The 25,294-nt window shown below is 41.4% G+C and overlaps 1 protein-coding gene across 16 annotated transcripts in view; it reads left to right on the top strand.

The window, feature by feature from the left end:
* Window positions 1–25,294, top strand: part of POGZ (pogo transposable element derived with ZNF domain) — a 40,443-nt gene that overhangs the window by 461 nt on the left and 14,688 nt on the right. For 8 of the 16 annotated variants that reach the window (XM_049804695.1, XM_049804693.1, XM_049804701.1 and 5 more), the window contains exons 2-5: window positions 11,165–11,289; window positions 13,162–13,323; window positions 23,426–23,601; window positions 24,378–24,486. In XM_049804695.1, the coding sequence (XP_049660652.1) occupies window positions 11,166–11,289; window positions 13,162–13,323; window positions 23,426–23,601; window positions 24,378–24,486 (571 nt within the window). In that variant the 5' untranslated portion in view covers window position 11,165. Of the gene's footprint in view, window positions 1–489; window positions 2,080–11,164; window positions 11,290–13,161; window positions 13,324–13,489; window positions 13,588–18,397; window positions 18,612–22,573; window positions 22,959–23,425; window positions 23,602–24,377; window positions 24,487–25,294 lie in introns of those variants that run through there. The other 8 variants (XM_049804691.1, XM_049804689.1, XM_049804692.1 and 5 more) reach the window with 8 other exon arrangements.

Raw genomic sequence — 25,294 nt, 5'->3', positions numbered from 1 at the left:
GGGGGTGGCGGCCGGGCCAGAGCGCGCCGTACACAAAGCAGCAGCAGCAGCAGCGGCGGCGGCGGCGGCGGGAGGAGGGAGGGAGGGCTCGGGGCTGCCGAGGCGGGGGACGGGGAGGAGCCGCCGCGGCGGCTCCCGCTGGGCGGCGGAATGCCGCCCGGCCGTCGCTCGCCCGCCCGGGCTCTGAGGGGAGGCGGAGGGATCCGCGCGCCACCCCCACCCCCCCCCGCCCGCTGGCGTTGGAGGGGAGCGGGCGGCGCAGCGGTAGCGGCAGCTCCCTCCGCTCCCACACCCCCTCCACCCCCCACCCCCCCCGCCGGGGACGCCGGACAAAACATCCCGGCGCCGAGCGGGGCCTCCCCCCGCCAGTCGCGGGGTCGCCGTCCCCCGGGGGAGGGGGCGGCCGCATCCTCCCCGTCTTACCTCCCCCTCCTCCTTTTCCCATGGCTGGTGCTGGGTGGGCGGCCATGTTGGGCACGGGGATTATTTTTCTCTCTCTTTCTTAGCCGCCACAATAAACTGAGGGTGGGTTTTACTTTACTTCTCTGGGGAAATGTCCTTTCTGCCCCTTTTTGAGGGAAGTTAACAGTGGGGGGAAGGCTCTGCCTACACCTTCGGAGAGTGAGAGCCCCCTCCTTGGCCTGCACCTTCTTCACCTTCGCAGAGTGGTTCCCCCTCTCCGTTGCCACCTTGTCTGAGGCTGAGGGGAGCTGAGTTTGCTAGCCTACACCTTTCCTCAGCAGCTTCTCTCAGGCAGTGGGGTCTGCTTGCCCTGCTGCTTGCTTCTCCCTTCGGTGTTATTCTCTGGTGACAAGAGAGTACTAGCCACCTCAGTGCCAGGCTCCCTGCCTGTGGCCCCAGTGGAAGGGGCTCTTCCCAAGCACATCTGTGTAGGTGTAGAGGAAAAACTGTTGTTTTTATTTGTTTCCCTGAGCTTGCAGGCCCTCTCCCTATGCTTCCTTGCCTGCCCTGTCCCCTTACACGGACAAGAAATCTTGGGTCGCTTGCTGCCCTTCGCCAGTGCTTTCTGCCTGGTAAGGAGCATGCCCCGACATACCTGCTCGCCTGCCCCGCTGCTGGGTCAGAAATTCAGTTTAGCAGGCTCTCCTGGAGAAGGATTGGAATCACTGAAAGACTTTATGCAGAATACACCAAGGCTGATTCTTCTGGCTACAGATATTAAAAGTTAGATATTTAGTATCATCAAGACATTTGCCCGGCCCTTACTGTGGTCCTGCTCTTCTGAGTACTTGGGGAATCCAGGCTGCTGCATTAGGGCATCCTCACTCTCTGCTTCTTCCCCTTGGCTGGGATGTGATATAAAGCATGTGTGGAGATGAAGGAGAGGCATGAATCCTGCCGCCCAACACCCTTGCAGAAAACATGCAACACATGACAACACACACAGCTTTATTTTTATTAACTTGCCAGCAGTTGCAGCTGTCACCAAGACATACCAAATGGGGCAGGAGTGAGTGATTGGAAGTGGAGGTAGAGGATGGGGGGAATCTGTTGCTTCTTTTAGGAAACTATTTGCAAGGATATATGAATTATGCATCTTCCCTGCTCTGGTTCTCAGTGTATACTGTCTCATAGCTTCAGGTTGCTGCAGTTGTTAATTTTTATCCTTGAACATGAAGCCAGGCTTACTGCATGCACATCTTTTTTCAATTGTATAATTATTAGCATTCATAAGGCTGTCCTACAGGGCTACCCACCCAGAGAGCTTGCTCTCTGTTGCCACTTTAAGCTCTGTCTGGGTGCAGGGTTCTGCAAATGTTGCTTCCAGTTGGTCTTGTTTGTGGGTATATACGGTTACGTTGTTTATGTGCCCCATCCCCACAGCTGCTTAGATACTGTCAAAGAACCTCCAACTGTCTTCCTGTGAGTAGACCTGCATCCATGTTGACATGAGTGGAGTGCTCCATACTGTCTCCTCACAAAAGAACCTGTTGCAGAAGCATAGCTCCAGACACGCTCTTGGACTCTAGAAGCCTCAAGGTAGTCCCGTGCTCACAAAATACGCCAAAAAAATCAGAAAGCGGTTTGTTTTCATCACTCTGCAGTTCAAACTTTAAGGTAGATAACAATCATTATAATTGAGCTTATAATAATACATTTTAATTAGTAGGCATCACACACTTCAAAGCCTTTAATAAAACATATAGGATTTTAAATGATAGCATTCATAAGAAATGTAATATGTCTTTTGAAATTATTTCAGTACCCAGCAAAGTCAAGTCAACCACATCAGTCGTCAAAATGTAAATTTACCTTGGCCTGAAGGATGTAACTTGTGAACTCTGGCATTCAACTTGCATGGTGCCTTTCACCTCCCCTCTTCTTTGGGAGGTGTTGCTCATGATGAATAGCCACATAAACAGTAATGAAAACGTCATCCAATATGTATTTTCATCACTTAGATTATATCGGGTTTTAGGTTGTGCCAGTTAGTCATTAAAAGCCAGTGAAGAGTATTACCTTTTTTTCAGGGCAAGGATTGCAGCCTGTCTTGACAGCAGAAACCTTTATCATAGGATTCATTTGCATTTAATGTAACCTCGTTGGATTTCTAGGTTCTTAAAGTTAAGATATGTTCCTTGCTGTTAAGTACGCATTATCGAAAGTAAGTGAGAAAATAAGTAACAACACAGCAGTTCTGCTGAGGCTGCATGTTCACCAGGGGAAGACATAATGGAGAGAAGAAATGGCCATTCAGAAGGAGAACTTGGACAAGAGAAGTTGATTTATGCATTAATTTCTGTCCTAAAGCATGCATTGAATCATCCCCTCAAGCTTATTTGTCGGTCTCTTAAAGACAGACACTCAATCTTGTATTTTAGTTGTTGTTTGTTTTTTCTGGACTGTCAGGAGGGGAGGAGGTTGTTTTACAGCAAGCGGTGAAGAAAATTTAAGGGTCCATTGATTCTTAATATGTATTTTTTGAAAGTATTTGGGTATTGATAGCATTATAACCATACTGCAGTTAAATCTACAATGGCAAATCTGGACTGGCATAAAAACTGACAAACCTTTGGCAAGAACAGTGAAGAAAGTTTATACACTTGGCGCTAAAAATGTAATCTTCTGGAATGTAGTTTGTGCACAACCTACCTCTATGTTTCATTGCAGGGTAAAGCAGCCGTGTTCCCTCATTTCAGTGGAGTCAGTAGGATGCAGTTTGCTCTGGGTGTATTTCCTCCTTCCCCATAAGCCTGATCGCCAGCTCACAGTGTCTTCTCTCTGGGAGCTGTTGCAGTGATTCCCTCTGCAGATACGTTGCAGGGACTTACTCTTTGTTCTGGGGCTTCTTTGTGCCAGCTTTGTCCCAAACTGCTGTGCTGCCAGGTGTCATATTGGTGAAAAAGGTGGAAGCTCTGTGCGAGAACTTGCAGGAGTCACCTTTGTGCTAAAACCTGTTAGTCATAGACTTTTGGAAGATGCAAAGCCCATCTTTAAAGTTCATAAGCTATTTCCTCAGCTATCATTCAGTCCTTCATCACTAGTAGTCAACTGACCGTGGGTTCCCCATGGGAGTCAGCTGGGCCTTTTTTCTTTAATAAAGAAAAAAATACTAGCATGTTAATGCTATGTGCTGATACTTGGATTGATTCTCACTGCGTATTAGCTTGGGTTTTTGTATTGTAAATTCACATGAAGATGCATATTCTCCTTTGAAAATGTGAATAAAGCTTTAAATTAGGATTTGTGAAGGCTTGATGTTATCTTTTAGGGTTAGGATATCTGTTAGTTAGAATGACTTACCTTGCTAGCTGTTTTGTCATGGTCAGAGTGTACATGTATTTGCATCTGGAGTTCCTGCCTGTCTAGAGAAAGGCAATACAAGCAGCCCAAGTCTAGGCCAGGGAGTGAGAGGTAGGAACGGAGGTTCCTGGGTCTCTCACTGCTTTCTCAAAACTTCCCACGTTTGATCTGAGCAAGGCTGATGAATTCCTTCTGTTTTTCCGTCGGCAAAGTACATGGCTATATTCATACCTCTGTAGGTAGTGTTGTGTTGGAGGGAGGATGTTGTGTAATTCTGGATAGTAGTCTCTGTCCCTCTGGGATAGTAGTCTCTATCTCTCCTCTTTGTCCCATCTTCAAACAAAATTCAGCTTTTTGCTTTACCAAGTCACCTGTATCATGGAGTATGTGTTTATTTCTGACCTGCTAGTATGCCCTTAAGACTGATAGTGTTGCAGATGATTACACCCAGTAGGCAGAAATTGGGCCACCAGCGGTGCCCTGACAAGTACTGATTTATTTATACTTTTTTTTAATTAAAAGCCTTAGAAAGCAAAGCTTATATAGCAAGAGTAGTGCAGCCCATCATGTGAATTTTGAAGAACACTGTGAACAAGTCATTAATTTGAAGTTCTTTTTAAAAAGAAGTGTGTGTATATACAGCATATGTATGTCATAACTTGTTTGCTTTGTGTCAAATAATATCAAGCTGTGAATGAAACTGTAAATATATAACCACACATCTTTTAGAGATCACTTCAATGAGACACAGCTGCCTTATTCTGCAGCTGTCATGTAAAACCTGCTATCCACAGGTGCTTTAGGTAATAGAAAACACTTGGGACCTGATTCGTTCTGCTTGCATCACTAAGTTAGTGGAATTACTGAGTTAAAACTTGCATTGTGGTAGCAGAGTCCTTTGTTTGCCACCTCATTTAAGTGGAGAAACTGGCCTAAGTGTTTATTTTGTTTATTGAGATGTTTTTGAAGATTGAAAGTGCCACTGATCTTTTAAACCAGAGTACAATGTTTTGTCCTTTTCTACCTGGTCAGTCATTTTTCTCTTGAGAAAAAAATGAGTCTGTAGGGATTATAGCTGATATTTTTCTAACTAGGTGAAAGTGGTTCATTGATAAATAAATGCAATTGGATCTTGGATTCCAAATTTCAGTTGAAATTACAAGGGAGACCTTTTTTTTTCTCCCCCCCCCCCCCTCCCCCGCTCCCCCTCTCCCCCCCAGTGAGGCATAGGAAAAAAGAAAAAAATTTCTTCTTTTCTCAAGACAGTGTAATCTGTCTAATGGTATGCAAATAAAACATCTTCATTGTTGGATTTCCCCTGGTAATGGTGTTCTCATTGATCAGAGAATGTAATCAGGTGGCTGGCCTTTTAATACAAGAGTTTAATGGCTGTTGGCTTTCTTCCCCTGTATGGCAACAATGAGTATGAACCACATCAGCTGACAAAAAATAAAGGGTCTATATCTTGCACAGTTGTGCTAGTTATTTGTGTAAGGTTAACATATATTGGCTCTTTCCCTGAAGGTCGTCTCCCATTTTCCAACTAAAGGGGAGAGAAAATACCTTTCAGTCTGAAAGGCTTTATTTCTTGCAGTGTGTCTAGAACGCTTTGTAATTTTTTTTGTAAATTTTTTTGGCATCTGTATTTTCAACCAAGCATCTGCCAACTATGTGCTGAAAAGCTAAATGTAGTGTATTTATCATTGGGATTAATCATTTTATTGAGCAAAGGCTTCTTACATACAAAAATATTCAAGATCAAAGCTTTGAAAAACAAAGCTGTTACATTATAGAAGAGAGGAGACATTTTCTTAGTTCAGTTGATATGAACAGATGAAATACTATGCGCATAATGTAAGTTAGTGTCAAAAGAAGCTTGTAACTACAGTCTCTTCAGCATTTTGTCTTTGCATCTTTTGAATAATTATGAGGTGCTGAATAATATATTTTTTACAACGTGTGCAAAGACTTCCTCTGTAGTTCTAACCTTCCTGGGCAGACATATGTGCATGCTTTAATTAATAGAGCAGGTTATTTATCCTATTTATAGACTGCCCATCACTATAGCATTAAGGCACTGTTACTTGTCTGGTGTGGAGTAATATGATTCCAGACAAATAGTTAGTGTTGTGAGCGTCACCAGTTTTGCCAGCGAAGAGAAGCTTTGTCCTAGAAGCTTCACAGAGGATTTTTTTCTAGATGTTTCTGTGAAGGATGAATATTGAAAATCATAAATATGTAGTTATTGATCAGTTGTAATGTCTGTCTGTTCAAGATCCTAGCGTATATCTTGTATGAGATTTTGCTTGGTTTTACTAAAATCTTGTAATTGTAAAAAAAGTTAACAAGCAGAGAAAATAATATTTAAGCCTCTTTGATTCTTGCTTTCCCCTGCTAAGCAGATCTCTGGCATAAACCTGTATTTCAGAGCTTCATTTCTTGGAATCTATTTTCTTACCATTTGTCATTCAGAAATGATTTTTGTTGTCTTTTTTTTGTATTTTTCTTTTTTTTTTTTTTTTTTTTTAACAGAACCTGGGGAAGTTTATGTTCAATGATGTGAACAAGGGCTGGGCATCTTGAGTTCTATTGCTGACTAAACCACTCACTGCTAGTAGAATCTTTGGCAAGTCACTTAATTTCACTGAACTCTATTTCCCACCTTTGAGATAAGGTTAATAAAATTTTTTACACACTGCAGGTTTTATGTAAATGAAGAAGCTAGTAATGTCTTTGAAGCATGCAGGTAATGGGTGCTATGGAGAATGTGAGCTTTTTCATGCTTAATGTAATACACTTGGTTAATTGTATATTAGGATTATTACAATGCTCTTTGATTTTTTTTTTTAATATACTAGTGTAATTTTATTTGACAAGTAAGAGACTTGATTTTTTTTTTAATCAGTTTTTTAATAAGCTACTTTTTCTCATTGATTACCAGAAATTGCACTAAGACTAGTTTTAGGCATGTGTTTCTGTGAAAAGTTCAATGGACACGTTTAAACAACTATGGCTTTATACAGTATTTATGGGCAGGAATTTGGATGTATTAAGTTGGGTTAATTTGGTTTATGTGCTACACTTATTAGTAATGTTTTGTGTATTCAGCAAGATGAAAAGAGTATTTTCAGTATATTTCATCTTTCAGTATTTATGAAAAGAGTAACTGTTATAGGGGTATTCAGTAGCTTCCTATAGCGAAAGCCTCAGTGTCAACAACTAAAGTATACTTGTTGTTTTGTAGTAGTGCAAAAATACCTGGTAATACATGTTTAGTTCATGAATTATGCAATACCGTAGAAAAATGGAGCCTCAGATGTCTCCAGCAAGACAGTTAATCCACCTTGCCTCCCTTATAGTGTATGTCTATATACCTTCTCTTGCAGATCAGCCCGTTCCCAGGGGCATCCAGAACTGGAAATTTCATGAGTTCCCCAGGCAGCCTGTTGCAGTGCTTCATCTTTATTCCTAGAAACCTTTTTGGTGTCTTAAGCTGGAGTCTTCTGTTCTTCAATTTGAGCCCTTCATTTCTTTCTTCCATCACAGATGCAGAGGACAGACTGCTTCTTTCCACTTCGCAGTAGCCTTTTATCTATCTAAAGATTATTGTGCTTCAGTAATCTCTGCTATAGATTGAACAACTCCAGGTCATTCCATCTTTTCTTGAAGATCACATTTTCTAGCTCTCTTCTGGACTCTCTAGTTGGTTTACATCTATCGTTATGCTCCAGGCAGTGTTACAGCATGCGAAGTGCAACCATGTCATTTTGCATGAGGAACCATTAAATGTCCCTTTGCTTACTGATAACTTGCTAGTGGATCCACTGGCCGACTTGGCAAGCCTGAGCTGTTGCTGGGTTTTTCTCATCTCTAAACACATGCTGGGAAGGTGTGATAAGAGTGAGGAGAAAACAGCTATGGAGATGTGCTTCCATCTCTTGACAGAATACCAGAACAGAGCACTTGGGGGACAGCTGGAAGAGACAAGGTCATTTAAAGTTCCTGAAAGAGTGCTTTTTAGGTTACAAGTTGGCTGAGAAGGACTTGAAACAGAAGAGAAATGATCTCTTGTTCTACCTGCATTCAGAGAAACAGGATTCTTTATACTTCCCTTGTAAAGTCACAATGCTAGGTAATATTTCTCTACCAACAGTTTTTCCTGAGAGTTGAACAAGCCCATGAGCACCCTCAATTTGAGTAATCTACTTTGGCCCCCCCTAAAAGAGGTAGTCTTGGTAGGAGTAAGTTATTTGTCACTTTGGTGTTGGACTTTGGGGGCTTTTATTTTCTTTTAAAGGCCTTCCTAAAGGGCAAATCCAATTTCACAGAGATCAAAAGTGAAATTATACAGAAATGTTTTCATTTACTGTATTATTTAAGATTCTGCGCTGTAAATACACAGAATTGTGAGGCATTAGGATAGCTATATTAAATGTTTCAAGTTAGCAGTATGTGTGAATAGGCATAAAAACCAGTTTAGGTAAAAGTGCTGATGCTCTGTGTCATCATAGAAGTGGTGGCAGGACTAGTCGTTCAGGGTGGTATGCAAGATAAGACGAATTACTTTTTTATCGATATGAATGTTGAGAAAGTGGGGAACAACAGAAGATGAGCTACTGAACATGAGTGGTGCGATGGGCTTCCTTTAAGTATCATTCTTTATGTTATTCTTAAAATGAATGCTACTGTGCTTCAAAAGCATAATTGGGAAGTGAGAATTAGTTGTATTAGTATAACCAAGCATAAAACTAAAATGAGTATTTCTTAGTAAAACACCATCATGCAACAACAACATTGCAGTTTAAGCTCTGGGAATCCTTTTTAGACAAATACAACACAGATAAATGAGAGTCTGAGAGGCTGTCTTTGTATCTAGAGGAAAACAGCGGTATGTGTTGTTTCAAAAAAAAAAATGCTGGCAATTGGAATTTGGCAAACGTGAACAAGTTTTTAGGATTTTGTTTTTTTGGGTTTGTTGGGTTTTTTGTGGGTGGGTTTTGTTGCGGGGGACTTACCTGGTTAAGACAGTTACTTTGGATCAGCATTTGTTGGAAACTTTGTTTCAGCTTCATGTTGTATTGCATGGAATTCCTGATGCTCAGGTGTTTTTGTAGCTGGTGTGGCACAATACAAATAAAAATTAAAGACTGCATTTGCACAAGGTGGTTGCGCCCACAGTCTTAGCAGCCACTCCTGTAAATCCTAGCTTTAGACTGATTTACAAACTGGAGTTTGTAACAGGTTCAGCATTTGTTCAGCCAGAATTATGACTGTTAGGATAAGAAGGGTAGACATATCTTAATGATATGAGATTTATAATCTAATTGCTCTGTGGTTACTTAATCCAGTTTATATTTTTAAAGCTATGTCTCTTCTAGTTTTTCAATAGTGAGCTAATAAATGTTGCTCTGTGTTTAAGCCTTCTGGTCAGCTTGGTTTTCTGTGGCTGTTGAAATCACAGATTGTCTGCACATGAGTTGGATTATTTTCTTGCTTGTCCCCTATTATAAGCTGTTTATTTTGGCCAGTTTCTCAGAACATTTCTCTTCAGATTTTTATGACTGTCAAATGGTAGTAGAGATGACAAAATGCAATCATAACAGTCTCTTTTGCCACCAAAATGTAATCAAGAAGAGCAAAATCCCTTCTAGATGTCTTGATTCCCATTCACTTACAGTAGTGAACTGCCACTTGTTCTGCTCACCAGCCTTTCTGGTGGTTGATAGTAGAGGGAAAGGATTTATTCTTTTTTTACTATAATCCAGGTGGGAAAGTAGGAAATTCGGGTTTTTTTGGTGTCCTATTTCCTATAATAATCCTTATTTCCTTTAAAAATACAACTGAGCTTCTAGAATGAGTCATATTAGTTAAAGACTCCTAAATGTATTATTAAGGAGAATTAAAATTTTGCATAAGCTTCATTTATGAGTGAAGTTTAGAAACAGCCAAATCCTGAAACAATGCAAAACTAGGTCTGGGAGAAAGCTCCTTTTAGCAGCTTGGCTGAATGACTTGTAAGTTGCCAAAGTGTGATTGGATGCGTGTGTCTATCGATTAGATCTCAGTAACAATAGTGCAAATCAGCTTTTTTGAGACCTTTGGTGGTAACTCTACTACCTTCTGAGAAGAGATGTCCTCTAGGATGCTTGAGACTGTTCCTAATTGTGAATCATCCTGGTTTTAATTCTGGCTTGATGGTCTGAATGTTTAATTGAACTCTAAATACATACAGATTTATACATCATTGAGGTCTAGATTAGATGCCAACGCAGGAGAAGATACTTGACTTTCACTGTGGGCAGATCCATAGAAACTTGTGTTCTGTGTGCAGTGGTGCTCAGAAAATCAAACAAAGTGGGAAGATATGTAAATAGTGGAGCAGAAAGTAGCACTGTGAATTATAATGTTATAACATCACTATATCAGTAGTGAAACATCCCCCTGCTTACGTAATTGCCTTTGTTTCTGTTTCCCTGTCTCACAAGGACATAGCCAAAATAGAAGTTTTAGAGATTGGTGACAAGGAGAGAGACTTATTCATGAGGAGAGACAAAACAGGCTGGAATTGTCAGTTGTGTCTTTCCTCTAAATAAATATGGTAATGGTTATACCCAGTAACGAGTAATGCAGAAAAGGTAAATTGGGTACTTTACTCCAGAGATCAAGAGAACATTCATTTGAGTTGGAAGACAATAACTATGGATCTAATTGCAGAAAATCCCTTTACTCTTTTTCTCTTTGAACTAGTTCATAATTGTCTGTCATATTCCCTGCTACAAGGAAGATCAGTAGGAGCTGGGGCTGTGGGAGTGTGCAAGGGTTTGGGTACAGGCGGGTTTGATTGGGGGGGTTGGCTGAGGTTAGCTGAAGACTGTTGACCCATTTGTGCATACATTTTTTACTCATTTAAACTTGGATATTCAATCTCTGTCGTGTGTTGGCAGTAATCCTAGAATATTCAAAACCATGAACAGAACAAAAAAATGTGATTCTTCCTTCTTTCAGTCACAGTTACTCATTTATTTAAAGGTGCTGGGTTTTGGGGCAGTGACTTCTGATTTCAAAGCTGGTAGGTTGGATTTCTTGTGCAGGAGAGGCAAAACCACTGCAATTTTAAGTCAAAACCAAGAGTTTCCAGCACCAACTTCACAGATTTATCCGAAAAGGAAATGCAGCCTGTTAAAGTAGGATGTGAAGTCAGCTCTGTAATTGGAGAGATAAGTAAGAACCTGAAAATACGCAACTTCCCCCCCCCACACACACACACTTTGGAATACTGAGAAATAAAAACATTGTTCATATTTGTGGCATTAGAATTTTTCTCGTAATGAATGGCTTTCACTGCCTGACAAAACAACATAGTTTTCCAATAAAGGTTTCTCTTCTTTTCCCTTTGCAGGATGGCGGACACGGACCTTTTTATGGAATGTGAGGAGGAGGAGCTGGAACCATGGCAGAAAATCAGTGATGTTATTGAAGATTCTGTTGTTGAGGATTATAATTCAGTTGATAAAACCGCCGCAGGTAATTAACTGGTTTAGTCTAGAATTATTCCCATTATTGGTGTTAAAATTTAAAGGGAAATGGCAGTGATTGGTAAGTATTCTTATTTGACAGCTAAAAAAACCTGTTAATGAGTAAAGTAATGAATTTCAGTTTCTCCAGTTGTGAACAGAGCTTCTGAGTGCTGGGTAGAGCTTACATGATGGTGGTGCTGCACAAGGCCAGGTGTCCTGTGAATAAGTAGTTTACAAGGCACGAAACAGCTTTTTTTCTCTGTGTAAGAGGAGTAAGGTTTTTGTGGGTGTTAGAAAGGGTGGCCTGTTTGAAAAATAAGAAGGAAACTTTGGCTAAGTTATTCATGTTCTCCAACCAAGGTAGTAGTTTCTTAAAAGTAGAGAATTGATAATTTACATAGAAAATGATGCTTTTTCTTTTACAAAGTGTTTTAGTATGTATCAGCATTCATTGGTGACTAACTTTTGATCCTTCTAGCAGTTATGAAATGAGTGAGGAAGTCAGGTATTTGATTGGTGAATTTTATTTCCTGTGACTTAAGTAGTCAAAGTAGCGAGATTAAAACTAGTCTATTATTACTTATTTAACCCATGATTTGATATAATCTCATCAGTTTCACTTAGGGTTTGGGGGGGGTTGGTGATTTATTTTTTTCTTTTTTTTCCTGTTTTCTGCAAATGGAAAGATGCATAACTTTGGTGTTCAGAGTTTGCATTTAAAGTGCAGGTTGGAGTATGTTGTTATCCACTAATTGTCTCAAATTGTGATAAATTTGGACTCATAAAAAGTAATAATTGCCTGATGGGAGGCTTTATGTTTTTCAGATGCTAGATAATCATTCAATTTATATTGGAACACTAACTGAGTAAAGATACAAGGATGGTACTTTCTGATTGTTGATTTCTGTTGGTATCGACACAATGAGTTGGGCCATTGTGCATATACTTATACAAATTAAACCTTGATGATGAGCATTTCACAATTTGGGGGAGTAAATGAAACATGACTATAATAAAAAAAGCTTTAATTCACTGTCCCTTTGGTTCTTGCCACAGACTTGAGTCTGGTGCGTGGAAAAAGGAATTCTTGCCCCAGTTATGTGTGTGGGTGAAGTAGACTGGCATGTTTAATAAGTTAGGCTTTTGTTCAGCCATTTCAATTAGTTTTTCTTGGTCGAAATCAAGCAAAGCATCAGCTTAATATCTAGAATAGAGATTGGTCTATGTCTTGTCACAGGTCAGGTATAACTAATGATAGTGATTCAACATTTCTCACATTACTGGCTACTGGGATCCTAAACTGGGATCCTAGTGTGAAGTGCTGTGGCAGCATTCTTGGTAGTCAGTGCTGCTAACTCCTTGGCAGTAGCTGTTCCACACAGCTCGTGGTTAACACGGTGTGTTTGTGGAAGTATTCAACACTTGGGGCTTTGGAAGGCTCGTTGATAATTGGAGGCAAGTAGAATGAAGCTGTCCCTGCTTAGGGAAGGGTATGCTTCTACTGCTGAGTGCTGTCACCTGCTTCCTCTGGCCTTCCTACCAGGGAGGATTTAGAAGGAGCTTACTTTGAGTAGTATTTAGAAATGCCAAGGTAGGAGGGTGTTTGGAAGGAGAAAGCGATTCCATCATAGATGGGTTGGAATGGAGATGCAGCTTACTCAAGATCACTCTTAGTCTTATTTCTCTTGCTTGTGCTGTTTGATAGAAAATACAGAGCTAAAGAAGCTGGATGTGAGTATGGGCTATTGTAAGAAGCTAAAAATTTTACTGAGTATGATAGTATGGCAGTACAGCCAAGCAGTGTACTAGTATGGTGTCTCTACAAACAAATTGTGCTTTCTCTATTTTTTCTAAATACAATTATGCCATTCCTTTCTAGCAGTTTCAGTGAGTCTGCAGCCCGTTTCTGCCCCTCTGCCAGCTGTTGCCCATGCATCCATAGGTGCTAATCTCTCTGCAGCCACGTCAGTCAGTAGCAGTGAGGCTCAGAATAGTGACAGTGCTAAGAAGACGCTAGTGGCAATATTTGTGAACAACAATGGTAAGCAGAAATGCCTTCAGTATTTAGAGTGGTTTGGGGTGCAGAGGGGAAATGCGAGGCTCGCTTGCTGTCACGCTGTTATGTGCTGTGAGCACGTGAGATTTCGCAGGCTGAACAGGAAGGTGTCAGGGCAGTGTTTGAATGGGAGTTGTGCTAAACCTTGCAGGGACTACAGGGAGTAGCAGCTGGTTTTCTTCAACTTGAGAGCGAATCCAGTGTCCTTACACATTAGTGGAAATTACCATTGGTAGTATTACCCTCCAGGTAAGATATAAAATGAAGGTCCTGACTATTCAGGGTCACTCTGGTGCACCATGATGTATTTCACAATAGTAAATGTGTTAAACTGGTGTGTTGGCCAAATTCCAAGGTGAATAATTCTGGGGGGGGTTGCTATTAAGGGGTTGTCATGCTTCGTTTCAGACATAGCTTAAGCAATTTCTCCATATAACTTGGTATACTGAAATACAAACTGGGTTTAGGATTCTTTGGGATTAAGGAGCTGTAAAAATAGATTTGTCAAACTCGCCTAAAAGTCATTGCATTGTTTCTAGTAAAATTTAATCAGACACACAGGTAATGAGGAAGGTTCTATACGCTATTTCAAACAGATATCTTTGTTAGGAGTGTCTTAAAAGTATGTTGATCTCCAAATGTATTGGATATCACTACATAATACGCTTGTGATTAATATTTCATAGCTTTACTAATAAAAGTAATTTGAGACATGTTCTAAATCAATTACAAGAAATTAATAAAGGCTTGGTGATATCACTGTGCTATAATTAGATAAATGGTAAAAAAAAAGAGGAGGAGGAGGAGTGCAGCTACTAAAAAAATAATCTACTAATAGCAATATATTTATCAGTAAAATATTTGTATACTATTCTGACAAGTTCAAATATGCCCACATGGGATCTGCTATCCAAACAATTCCCAGATCCCATTAAAACTGGTGGATTTGTACAGGAATCTAATTTGGAGAGGCCTTTGTCACATCTGAAATGATTGTGCAGAATCACAACAGTCTGGGAAACTTTTTGTTCCTTTATTTATTGTTTATTTGCTTGTCTCAAAAACAAGAGCCATGGTAAGCTCTGGAAGCTAATGCGGAGCTCCAACATATGACTTGAAAATGTAGTGAAGAAGGTTGGAAAAGAAAACAAACTGATGGTTTTGTCTTCCTTTCTCAGTCCCTTGCTGCATTCTCTCCAGGCTGCGAGAGTGTTAGAGGTTTAGGAGGATTGTTGTGCACTGCTGCTGTAGGCTAGCTAGAAATATTTTTTTAGTATGTGTGGTACAGTTCAGAGGTACACAGAACAGTTTTCCTAATGGCTTAGTTCCTTGCAGGCTTTGGAGAAACCTTCGCCTGAAAAGCTGGTATTATGTTTCTAGGCATTAATCACTCTACTCTGTACTAGAGGAATGAAATCATAGGCATAGCTACCTGTGATCATCGTCTTTTATATGCTTATTCTTTTATTTTGATTTGCAGACAGAATTAGTGGTAGCTCTTGGGGAAGTAATACCTTCAGATTTTCTTCCATCGGTTAAAAACTGAAGTCAGGTAGGGATGTTACTCAGTGTGACTCCATCTATCACTTTCCATAGTCCTTTTTCTTCTGTGTATTTCTTGTAGTATGTCATCTAATCGTAAATTACCGCTGAGGAAGTGACTTGAGTGGTGAGTGCAGTTTGCTGGGCTGCCTGCTCGCGCAGGAATTGCCCTACCAGATGTGCCATTGGCATTTTGTACCACTGCAGGAACTGTGCTGGATTTGTCCTCTTCTCATGCTGCAGTATTGGCGTGTTGGGATCTCTTTCTACCCCACAGTGCACGTCTGCATGTTAAGGAGGGTTTGTAGAATTTCTTAAGTAACGTTTAATCAGAGAACTGCTCTTAGACTGCTGAAAAAATGTGAAAATCTCAGGGGTGTGTGGTAGTCTGCTTTGGAAGAGAGGAGGGAGGGAAATGACCTTTACAGCCACAAGAAACAGTTTCTTTCCAAATCGGCAGAATTTATGACTTGGCAGCTTCCTCAGCTCTGTTAGCATTGTCGAAACAAAGTATTCAACATCAAAGTATTCAACATCACAGGGCTGTATGTTTAGGGGTAAGCTTGATGTGGGTTGTATTTGTGTTTTTCTGATCTGCTGGAATAGAACAAACTCTGTATCAGTGTGAGGAACATGCAGTTGGTAGCGTTGTGTGTTCCTGGTCACTGTCATTTGGCCTTTCTCCTTCACTGAGTGGTATACTTTTAAGTGCTTTGTGATGGATGCTGTTAAGTGGAAAAAATATGGAAACATGCTTAGTTTTGCATATCTCTGGAGTGCTTCAGTTTTTATGGTGGAGTAAATTCTCTTGATTGCATTGATGCAGCAGAGGATAGCTCAGCCCATTAACTTCAGGACCAATGCAAACAAAATTCTTCAGCCTACAGTGTGGCCTTTTCCTTCCTGAGTATTGTATTCGTTGAGTTCCTGCCAGCTTGTATGACATGACTTTGACTTGCAGGGGAATCCTTTTTGGCTTGATGCCAGCGAGGATTTTGAGTGGCAAAGTGCCACAGGGACATCTGTCACCTCTTCAGTCCCTGCAGTCTCTGCTGGCCCAGTAACTGAGGGTCACATCCCAGTTTAAGTTGTGACTATGTGGAGCGTTCATGAAATGAGCCGTGTCTGGAGTCATCCCAGATTTCAGCAATCTGTTTTTTATGCTCATGGCTGTCATCTTGCATTTTGTTTTACATTAATTAAAAAGACTTAGAAGCTAGGGCTGAAAAAGACCCATTAAATCTATCCATTCTCCCAGTGTAAAGTTTTGTTGGTTTTTGTTTTGGTTTTTTCCCTCTAGGATGTAATTCATTTAAGCAAGCCTGGAGACCTAAAATTTATCTCTTTCTTCTAAAATTTATCTTTTTCTTAAATAACAGCATCCATGTTTGTAAATTTTAACTTTAAGGACCATACGTTAAAAAACACAGGCTTGAATTTCTTGTGGGGTGTATTGTACTTAACACTGATGTACACAAAGCACCAGTTCTCCTTCGAATGAACTGAGCAGAAGTGTGTACTGGACTGGATAGAAATGACCCCATGTCCAAAAGTCAAGAAACGGGATTTCCAAACTAAAGATGGAAACATCTTTTAGCTTATCTTTTTTTCCATCTTTCTGCTGGATCCAAATTTTCCCCTGCAGATTAGTTTTAAAATGTCTCAAATTACTGGGACATAAAAGGAAAAATTACTGAAAGCTAAATATATTTGAAGTGACACTTGGCCTAATTTTTTCTTTTCTTAATTTCCTTTGATTGCTTTTAGCTATACCTGTATCCCACTCAAACCATTTCTTTCTTATATTACATATATGTGCATAGCTAGCTGGTATAACATATACATCTGTTTCCAGAGTCCTTGTATGCAAAAAAGCATTGTTATTGTTGACAGGAAAATGAGATGGGTGCCACATGGGTGCAGGTCAGCCCGACAGCTTGCCTCCTCTTTAATAATTCCACCGTCAGATAAATATCTCATTCCTGCAATTCTTTTCACCGCAAGAATCACAAAGTGCTGTTTTGTGCTGAAAATATAGAAACTGCAGAAGAAAAATACTGCACTTATACTGTTACACAGTTGCTGCATATTAAATATATGATTAAGTCCGGTTAGGATGGGAAGTGAGAAAACTTAGTCTCGTTTAAATTACTGCCTGCATAGTGTGACAGGACGCTTCCAGTGCATGCTTACTCTGCATACTGCCCTGTGATCCCTCTCTCCCCTAAACTGTATATAACGTTTAGTATAATTTTTCTCTCTTACACTTGTTGACAAAAATTATGTGATAGTTTACATCAAGCTCAGCTAGCCTGTCATCTAGGGAGTGGTGTTATGGCAGAAGCTTCTCTTAGCTTTGCTCCCTGGGCTTCCTGTTTCTTGAAGGATATGTCTTGGAACAGTGCTTGACCTGCCATGCTTCCTGAAAATGGATTCAGGGAGCACAGGAGCCATCTCGAGTTGCTTCTCCTAAGAATAATGGAAGGCTCCTCAGATACCTACAAGTGTCTGTCCCTAGGCACCAGTAATCCCTTATTTCTCACAGAGTGCCCTGGTGAGCTGGCTCCACTTGATGCCCAAATCACCTGCCATTAAAGCCTTAACAGTGTGTCCCTACATTGCTTCTTTTCACCCCTCAGCTATCTGTGCTGGCTGCTGAGGGCCTTTCATTGGAGAACAAAGTCATCTAGGAATTGAGTCATCCCAGGCTTATTAGTCTAGCCTTTGTAAGCCTGAGAGGACCTTTGTTGATGCCCAGGTGTTGAATTCAAAGTCTGTGTGTATGGTAACCTCTAAATTGTGATGTGCTGACACCAGTCCTAACCATTTATCACTGATTTTGATGTGGATTGTGTCAGTGGTACGAGCCTTGGCACTGATGGCCTCCTTAGCAATGGTGTAGTGTGCTCTACCTTTGAGGTCCCTATCTCTGCGCTTTGGCTGTTCACAATGCAAAGTAACTTATTGATGGGCGCAGCACTAGGGTTCTTCTCCTGGAAGGTTATGTTGTTGTGAACTGTAGATCATCTATATGGGGGTTTCTGGAGTATCAGATTAAAGCAGCTTTGTCAGTCCAACCTCTGCTGTGAACAGCCAGGGCACATCCCAACAAGAGTGGCTTCTTTAGAGGAGAGCATCTCTGCTGTGCTTAGCTGAGAGAGAGGATAAAGAAACTCCTCTTCTACGTGTTTAAGTTCTGCCTTCCTGGTAGTCAAGGAAGGAGTTCAAGAAGTGTAGAAAGAGGCCTAGGACTTGCAAGGATCACTGTGTCCAGGACTAAATGGGCTGTTTAGGAGACTTGCTTCATCAGCTGGCACTTAGGTCTAAATCACCCTCCTCCAAGAAGCCAATTAAGCAATTTCCAGCAAGCTACTTGGAGAATCATACACTTGAAAGGCAGGAGGAGAAGAGAGAAGAACGTAATTTGTTCTTTCCCAGCAGCTGATTTCTGCCATGGTCTCCTCATTCTCCCTAGATGAAGTAGTGGATCTATGCACATCTGTCTTGGCTGGTGAGTTTAAAGTGCTCCAGGACCTGTGGAAACCTTACAAACCTCCTTGGAAACAATCTAAGAGAAGTACTGCATGCTCTTGGACATGCTACTCCAGAAGGCTTGTCATTCTCACTTACGAAAGTCTACCAAAGCCTGGAGAAAAAAAAATAAATAAATAAAAAATTGGGCATACAACTGTGTCCATCCTGGCCACATTGAAAAGAATCTGCAGTTTCTGGTAAGGAATTGGAGTATTTATATATGCTTCTGCTATTGTTTTTTCTAGTAATGATAGCATTGCGGGAGAGCAACACGGCAGGCACCTGCCAAGTCCACACTGAGAGAAAAGAGTCAAAATCATTGGACTGATTGGACCAAAAGATCTTTGTCAGCTGGTCTCTGCTTTAAAATAGACTTAAATCTAAGGTCATCTTTTGGTTGTTAAACTAGTACAAGTCTTCCCAGATTATTTGTAAACTCCAAAGGAGGACCAGAAGGAGTTGGAAATCTGACTGTCACACTCTGCTTGAGGTTGCCCAGTGGCCTCCATACTAACCACAAGGTCATCATAGCTTCAGTCTTCAGGATTTCTCATGGAAGTTCCAGTGGCAATGCAAGACCTATCACTTGCAGTCACAGACCTTCAGCATTTGGCAAGGTCCCCACTCCTTGAAAGATTTGGGGATGACTGTGGGCCAAGTAAGATCAAGACACTGAGGAAGAGAAAATTATCTGCTGATGCTCCGGATTTGGGCCTCCATCAGATACTAGGTGGGATGTAGATGTTCAGAACCTGACAGAACTACCCAAAGATTCTTTCTTTTTCTTTTTTCTTCTCTGTCTCTTCTTTAATAATAATCTTTTTTTTTGTATTGTGAAGGGATTACCTCTCTCAATTTTTTTTAAAGATTGCAAATCCAGTCTATTTGTCTCTAGTTCTCATTCATTCCACCTTTTTCCTATCCCTCTTAAGAGACCTTGCTTTATAAAACAAAAAAGGCTATAAGGACATCCCCTTTTTCACTTGGGACTGGAGGCAGCATGCACAGAGTTCAGACAATAGTGGGTTTGTGCTCATTGGTTTTGATCCTAAAGAAGAAATTGGTCCAAGATAGGCTGCCAGCCTTCATGACATCTCAGCACCTCCATCCTCTGCCTTGGTTTAAGGTTACGTTTGCTGGTTCATGCTTCCCTGTCCCCCCTCCATGCCCTGGAAGTGGGAACTGGTGTCCCTTTTCCATCAGTCCCCTCGCTGTCTAAGGTGCTTGAAAAAGCGAGGCAAGATGCAGTGTGGGCCAGGCAGTTGCATGGCTTGGACCTGAACCTTCCAATTTAGTCTTCCATTACCCTACTGCTTCTGCCTAGTATAATCTTCATGAAAACATATGAATCATACACCCTGAGCATTGCCAGCCAGGCAGCATCCAGACTGTCAGTGTAAAGCATCTTCCATTAAAAGAAGCTGTTTTGGCTGGGTCAGAACATTTTGGCATGCAGCAGGTCTTTTCCTGGATTTACACAGTTACATAGGAAATACTTGCTGTTCAGGTACAGCAACCCTTTTGTCTTAACATCAGCAGATACAGCAACATTGGACCATTTTGTAGCCCTGAAACAACCTGGATGTTCTGTCAGTTTCATGTCATATTGTGCTGCAAACCTACAGTGGGAAGATTCCTGGGGAGCTTCCTCTCTCTGCTGGTTTGGAAGCTCTTTGTCCTCAAGACATGGATTGTAGTAATAGTGTGATTGAGTAGCGCATAAACACAAATACATGAATGACCTGAACTTTGTGAGGAAGAATGGTACAGGGGAAGAAGGAATTGAAGCCCAAATAAGTATCCTGCTCATTTTCTGGTGTTGAGTTTGAAATACTTGTGGCCTGATTAATTTCTTTTTTTAAATGTTTTCCCCTCCCCAAGATATTTGGAAAAAGTAATGCATTTTATATGCGCAGTTCAGTTGCAGTTGTAAGCTCCTTGCTGTCTTTAGACCTGGCCACATGTATTGGGTCTGGCTGATATGGAGTTAATTTTCCCCATAGCAGCCCTCATAGTGCTGTGTTCTGTATTGGTAGCTAGAGAGGTGTTGGTAACACACCAGTGTTTTGGCTGCTGCTGAGCGCTGCTCACAGAACATCAAGGCTGTCACTCCAACATTCCCCCCTTGCCAGTAGGCTGGGACTGGGCAAGATCTTGGGAGGGGACACAGCCAGGACAGCTGACCCAAACTAATCAAAGGGATATTCCATACCTTATGATGTCTGCTCAGCAATAAAAGCTAAGGGGGTGGTGGCATTTGTTATTACAATGTTTGTCTTCTAGAGCAACTGCTGTGCTTACTGAAGCTCTACTTCCTGGGAAGTAGTTGGACATTGCCTGCTGATGGAAAGTAGTGAATAAATCTTTTGTTTTCCTTTGCTTCCATGTGCAGCCTTTGCTTTTGCTTTATTAAATTGTCTTTATCTTGACCCATGGGACTTTTTTTCCATCCTATTTTCTCCCTGCCCTGTCCTGCTGAGGAGGAGAGTGATAGAGTGGCTTGGTGGGCACCTAGCTTCCAGCCAAGGTCAACCCACCGCACCATGTCACCTGTAATAGGCATTTGGGAGATGAAGATCTAGTGATTGCTAGAGGAAAAAGTAAATTTTTTGCTAAACTGCTTAATGCAATGAGATGCAGTTTTTTCCAGGTGATGGTTAATAACCTCAGACACCAAAACACCCCTCTCTCCAATGGTCCCTTGCTCCATCATATTTGCATCATTTACAGTGCAAGAGTCGGGCATCTGCAGACACCGCCCCGTTTCCTGCATAGCTTTGGCTAGTTCCCTGACCACCAGCCACCTTGTGTGCAGAGTGAGGCAGATTTCTGTGGAAAAGACAATGTCTGGCTGTGAGTTAAAGTTGGTGTTGTCAGAGGGTGTATGCAAACTACAGTAGCTGACCTTACTTCTTAGCTTGATCCACAGCATGGGCTTGAGCTAATGCATGGTGTGTGGGAGCAGAGAATTGTGTCCATCCTCTGGTAGACTGGCCACTGAAGGGGAATGACGGCAAAAGTGTCCTGCTGAGTGTCATTAATGTTTGTCAGTAGCAAAGGTTTGCTCTAAACTAGTAGCTTGGTGGTTGTAGACCATTCCATCCCATCTTTTGCTAGCACATTTCTTCACAACCTCCTCCCTCATCCTTTCTTCTGTTCCTTGTAATTCCTTCCCTGTCTCAGGTGCCAGCAAACATTGGCAGTAGATGGGAGACTCTTCTGATCTTTGTTTTGGTGTGACATTAGCCCCCAAGTTGCCAGAAGCAATTGGGCAATATTCCTGGGTTTGAATTTCATCATTCTGTGCAAATATTGCAAGTCTGCTCTGGTTGGCAAGTAAGAGCTTGTGGAACTGGGAGCACACAGAGAACAAATTGGATCGTGACTGAAGGACGCAGCCAACTGCTAGTAAGTGTCTGCTCGGCTGGTGCAAACTGAGATGACCAGAAGCTGGTTAATGTGGATTTTCCTGGAGGTAGTTGGAGATCATGGACGGATGGCCCTTGGGCAGCGGTGCAGAAGAAAATGTTACAAGAAAAAAAGGCACAAGAAGAAGGAAAATTTGCTTTTCTTTAATGACTGAACAATTCTACTTGTTGCAGCCTGCCACAAAAAAAAAGAGTCATTGAGGCAGACCTCAATCCATACAGTTAGCAGTTCACAAAGCAGTAGGATACCTTTTTCATCTGTAGGTAACGGAAAGCATTTGGTAACTCTGGCTGTGGCCATGGGATGTCAGCAGTCAAAACTTCACAAGGTGGTGTGCACTTGAGGACAGAACCTCATGGCAGAGTTACTAGGCAGCTGTATCTATAAGGAGCAAGTCCGTAGTAGACATACACAGTGAAAATCCATCAGGGAAGTCCCTCTGGGCTTGATGGTGGGTAACAGCAGCGTTAGAACTCCCTGGCAAGTACATCAGCACAATTGCAAGGAGTCAAATCACTGCTGCTTAGTGTAAAGTGCAAGTTATTGTCAAACAAGCAAATACTAAATAAAATCCATTAGTATAAAACCCTGTGAAGATGCTTTAAGCTGAGTGGTTTTACTTCCAAATAAAGCCAGCTAGAAGCACCTGCACACACAGTGGGTCTCAGCTGATGTAGTTTCTTGCTAAGCTGCAGTAACCTAGTTGTCTGCAATTATATGAACATGCGCTTGTACCAGATGACTTGTGTGAAATACTTCATGTATTGTGTGATACTAAGGATGTTGAGTTTAGTGGATAAAACTATTGTCTCTTCCCCATCTTAACTTCTTTTTTTCAAGCAGGATGTTTCACTTTTGAATCAAGAGAGTAAGCACTTTGAAACATTGTAAGATATTCTTATGATACAGACTGCACATGATGACTTCACTGTGATCCAGATGTTTTCAATAACTTTTTTTTTTTTCTTCTTTTATTGAAGTTTGTCTGCTACTTTCTGAAAGTTCAGTCCCATAGTCCTCTTTCTGTCCAAGGATGCTGAAGATAACTTTAGGTTACTTCAGAATTCTTATGATCTCCTGGTCCTGGTTAATTGAAGCCCTCGGCAGACTCCAATGTCCGTGATGGTCTGGGTTTGTCGCTGCTGTCCAGAAACTTTCAATGTTGCTCTACTTCTGGTACACATCCTATGCCAGGGGTTATAGTGGTTCAGCATAAGTTTTCCCAGTATCTGCCAGCAAGTGAATTTTTACTTAATGAGACTAGAAAAAAATATTTTCTTTAGCTGCTGTGGCTGTGTTCAGAGGGCACATAGGAGCCAGAATAATCAGTCTCTGAGGTTGCTCAAGGCTAAGGAATTTGAACACCTAGTTCCTAGGCAGCTTGGATAATCCTAGCCTAAATATGAATATTAAAACAATATGTAGAAGGGTTGGCTATTTTCACAAGTTTACTTTTAAAACATGCTGTGGAAAACTCATTCAAATTCTGAGGACTAAAATTGACAACTGAGTGTGTGTGAGAAGGAGCAGCCTTTTTTACCTGGCAAATGTGACTTTTGCTATGTTTCTGTTTTTCTTCTAGCTGGCAATCCTCTTGTTCAGCAAAGCGGACAGCCGCTAATCCTTACCCAGAACCCAACCTCAGGTCTGGGCACAATGGTAACTCAGCCAGTATTACGACCTGTACAGATCATGCAGAATGCCAACCATGTCACAAATTCTCCAGTGACCAGCCAGCCCATCTTCATAACAACCCAGGTGAGTGTCCTTCCAGCCAGAATGGCTGAGACAGAAGATCTGGTGCACTCATACATGGAAGACTGTTCTCTGTTAAGAAATAATCAGATGCCTGTTCAGTTTTTCGTGTGCACTTTAGTGGATCTTACACTTGAGCTGAAATATGTTGGGTTTTTGATTTGTTGTTGGGGTTTTTTTTAATTTATGTAGATTTAGAAATAGCTTTGTTTGGAAATAGCTTGTGTTCCTAGTCATTCTGCAGTTGAATCTCGCTTGAGAAAATTGGCCATGTTCCACACCTCAGCAGGTCCTGTGGAGCCAGCACAGGTCTGATGGGACTTCATGCTGGCTCTCACTTGTAGCCTTACTAGTAGGGCCTGACTCCCTGCTGTAGATGGGTCTGTCCACTCTGCGTGAATTTGACCTTGCAGAATACTTAACTACTTTGTTTTATTTTCCTAGGGAATGTGCAGGTAATTTTTTTTAAACGTCCGCTGGCTTCTTTGAGCATTTGCCAAGACCTGGGAGATTTCTGTAGCTGTTTAGGGAAGGAGAGATTGCGAGTGGAGGCTGTATATCAGAATGTTGTAGAGTATAAAGAAGGGGGCCCTACTGTTGGGTAAGGTGCTGGCCAAGAACAGCATGCCCTCGTAGTTGAATTGATCTATAGATGATAGTACTGTGGGGTGGGGGTGGGGGGTTAATTTGTTTATTTGATTTTTAGGGTAGAAAGCTCATATTGCAAGTGTTTCAAAGATGCTTAGTATGTTAATGTTAATGGTATTGTTTGGCTGCAGGGATTTCCTGTGAGGAATGTGCGGCCTGTACAAAACACAATGAACCAAGTTGGAATTGTTCTTAATGTACAGCAAGGTCAAACAGTTAGACCCATCACCCTCGTCCCAGGTGAGGACTGAAACAAGCTAAAGCCACTGTCATGTTCCTTTTTAGAGTACCAAGAATTAAAAAGAAAAAAAAATTATATTTTAAATCTGTATTTCACCTGGGCGTTCAGTTCTGTAGTAGGTGAGATTTGTCCGTATTTGTGGCTGTAATTCTGCTAGTCATTTTGTAGCAGAGTAGGCCCTTTGATTGTAGTAACAAACCACTTTGCAGAGTAGGGGACTTTGTGCTGGAAGGAATGTCTGCCTCTTAGACTTCGTATAATGTAGCTTCTTCAAAAAGCCTCCTAAGTTAACATAATTCCAAAGTACCAGCCTGTGACTACCCCTCTTCTTTCTTTTCAAAATCTCCCCATGCCATGCTAGTTCTGGGAAACTGCCTGTAAACCAAGCCTCACGCTGAGGATTGTTTTTCTAACACTAATTTCTGCTATGAGATCCTGTTATGCACCATCAGAAAGACTAAGAACTCGTGTGTTACCAGATACCTGCCTTATAGCAAAGCAACAATGCTAGTGATGAGTCACCTTTCACTCTCCCCAGAATGAATCTCGAAAGCCTCATCACAAACTAACTTGCAACTGTAGGATCACGCTTGTCCTGCCATAAGAAGCCTTCCATGAGTTTCCATTAGGCCTAGTGGCTAGGACTGTGAGCCCCATGAAACTCAGCAGGATTTATGCTCATAAGCTACTTGGGCCTTTTGGAAGATTTCACCTAAAAAAAGTTGTAAATACAATTTTCACTCTGTCTCCATCCATGTTCAGTTTTAGTCTGCCTGGGAAGTGAAATTAAGGTGCTGAACTCTTAAA

The sequence above is a fragment of the Accipiter gentilis genome, chromosome 7 (genome assembly GCF_929443795.1).
Source record: "Accipiter gentilis chromosome 7, bAccGen1.1, whole genome shotgun sequence".
Classification (NCBI taxonomy): domain Eukaryota; kingdom Metazoa; phylum Chordata; class Aves; order Accipitriformes; family Accipitridae; genus Astur; species Astur gentilis.
This window is presented reverse-complemented; position numbering and strand designations above follow the sequence as displayed.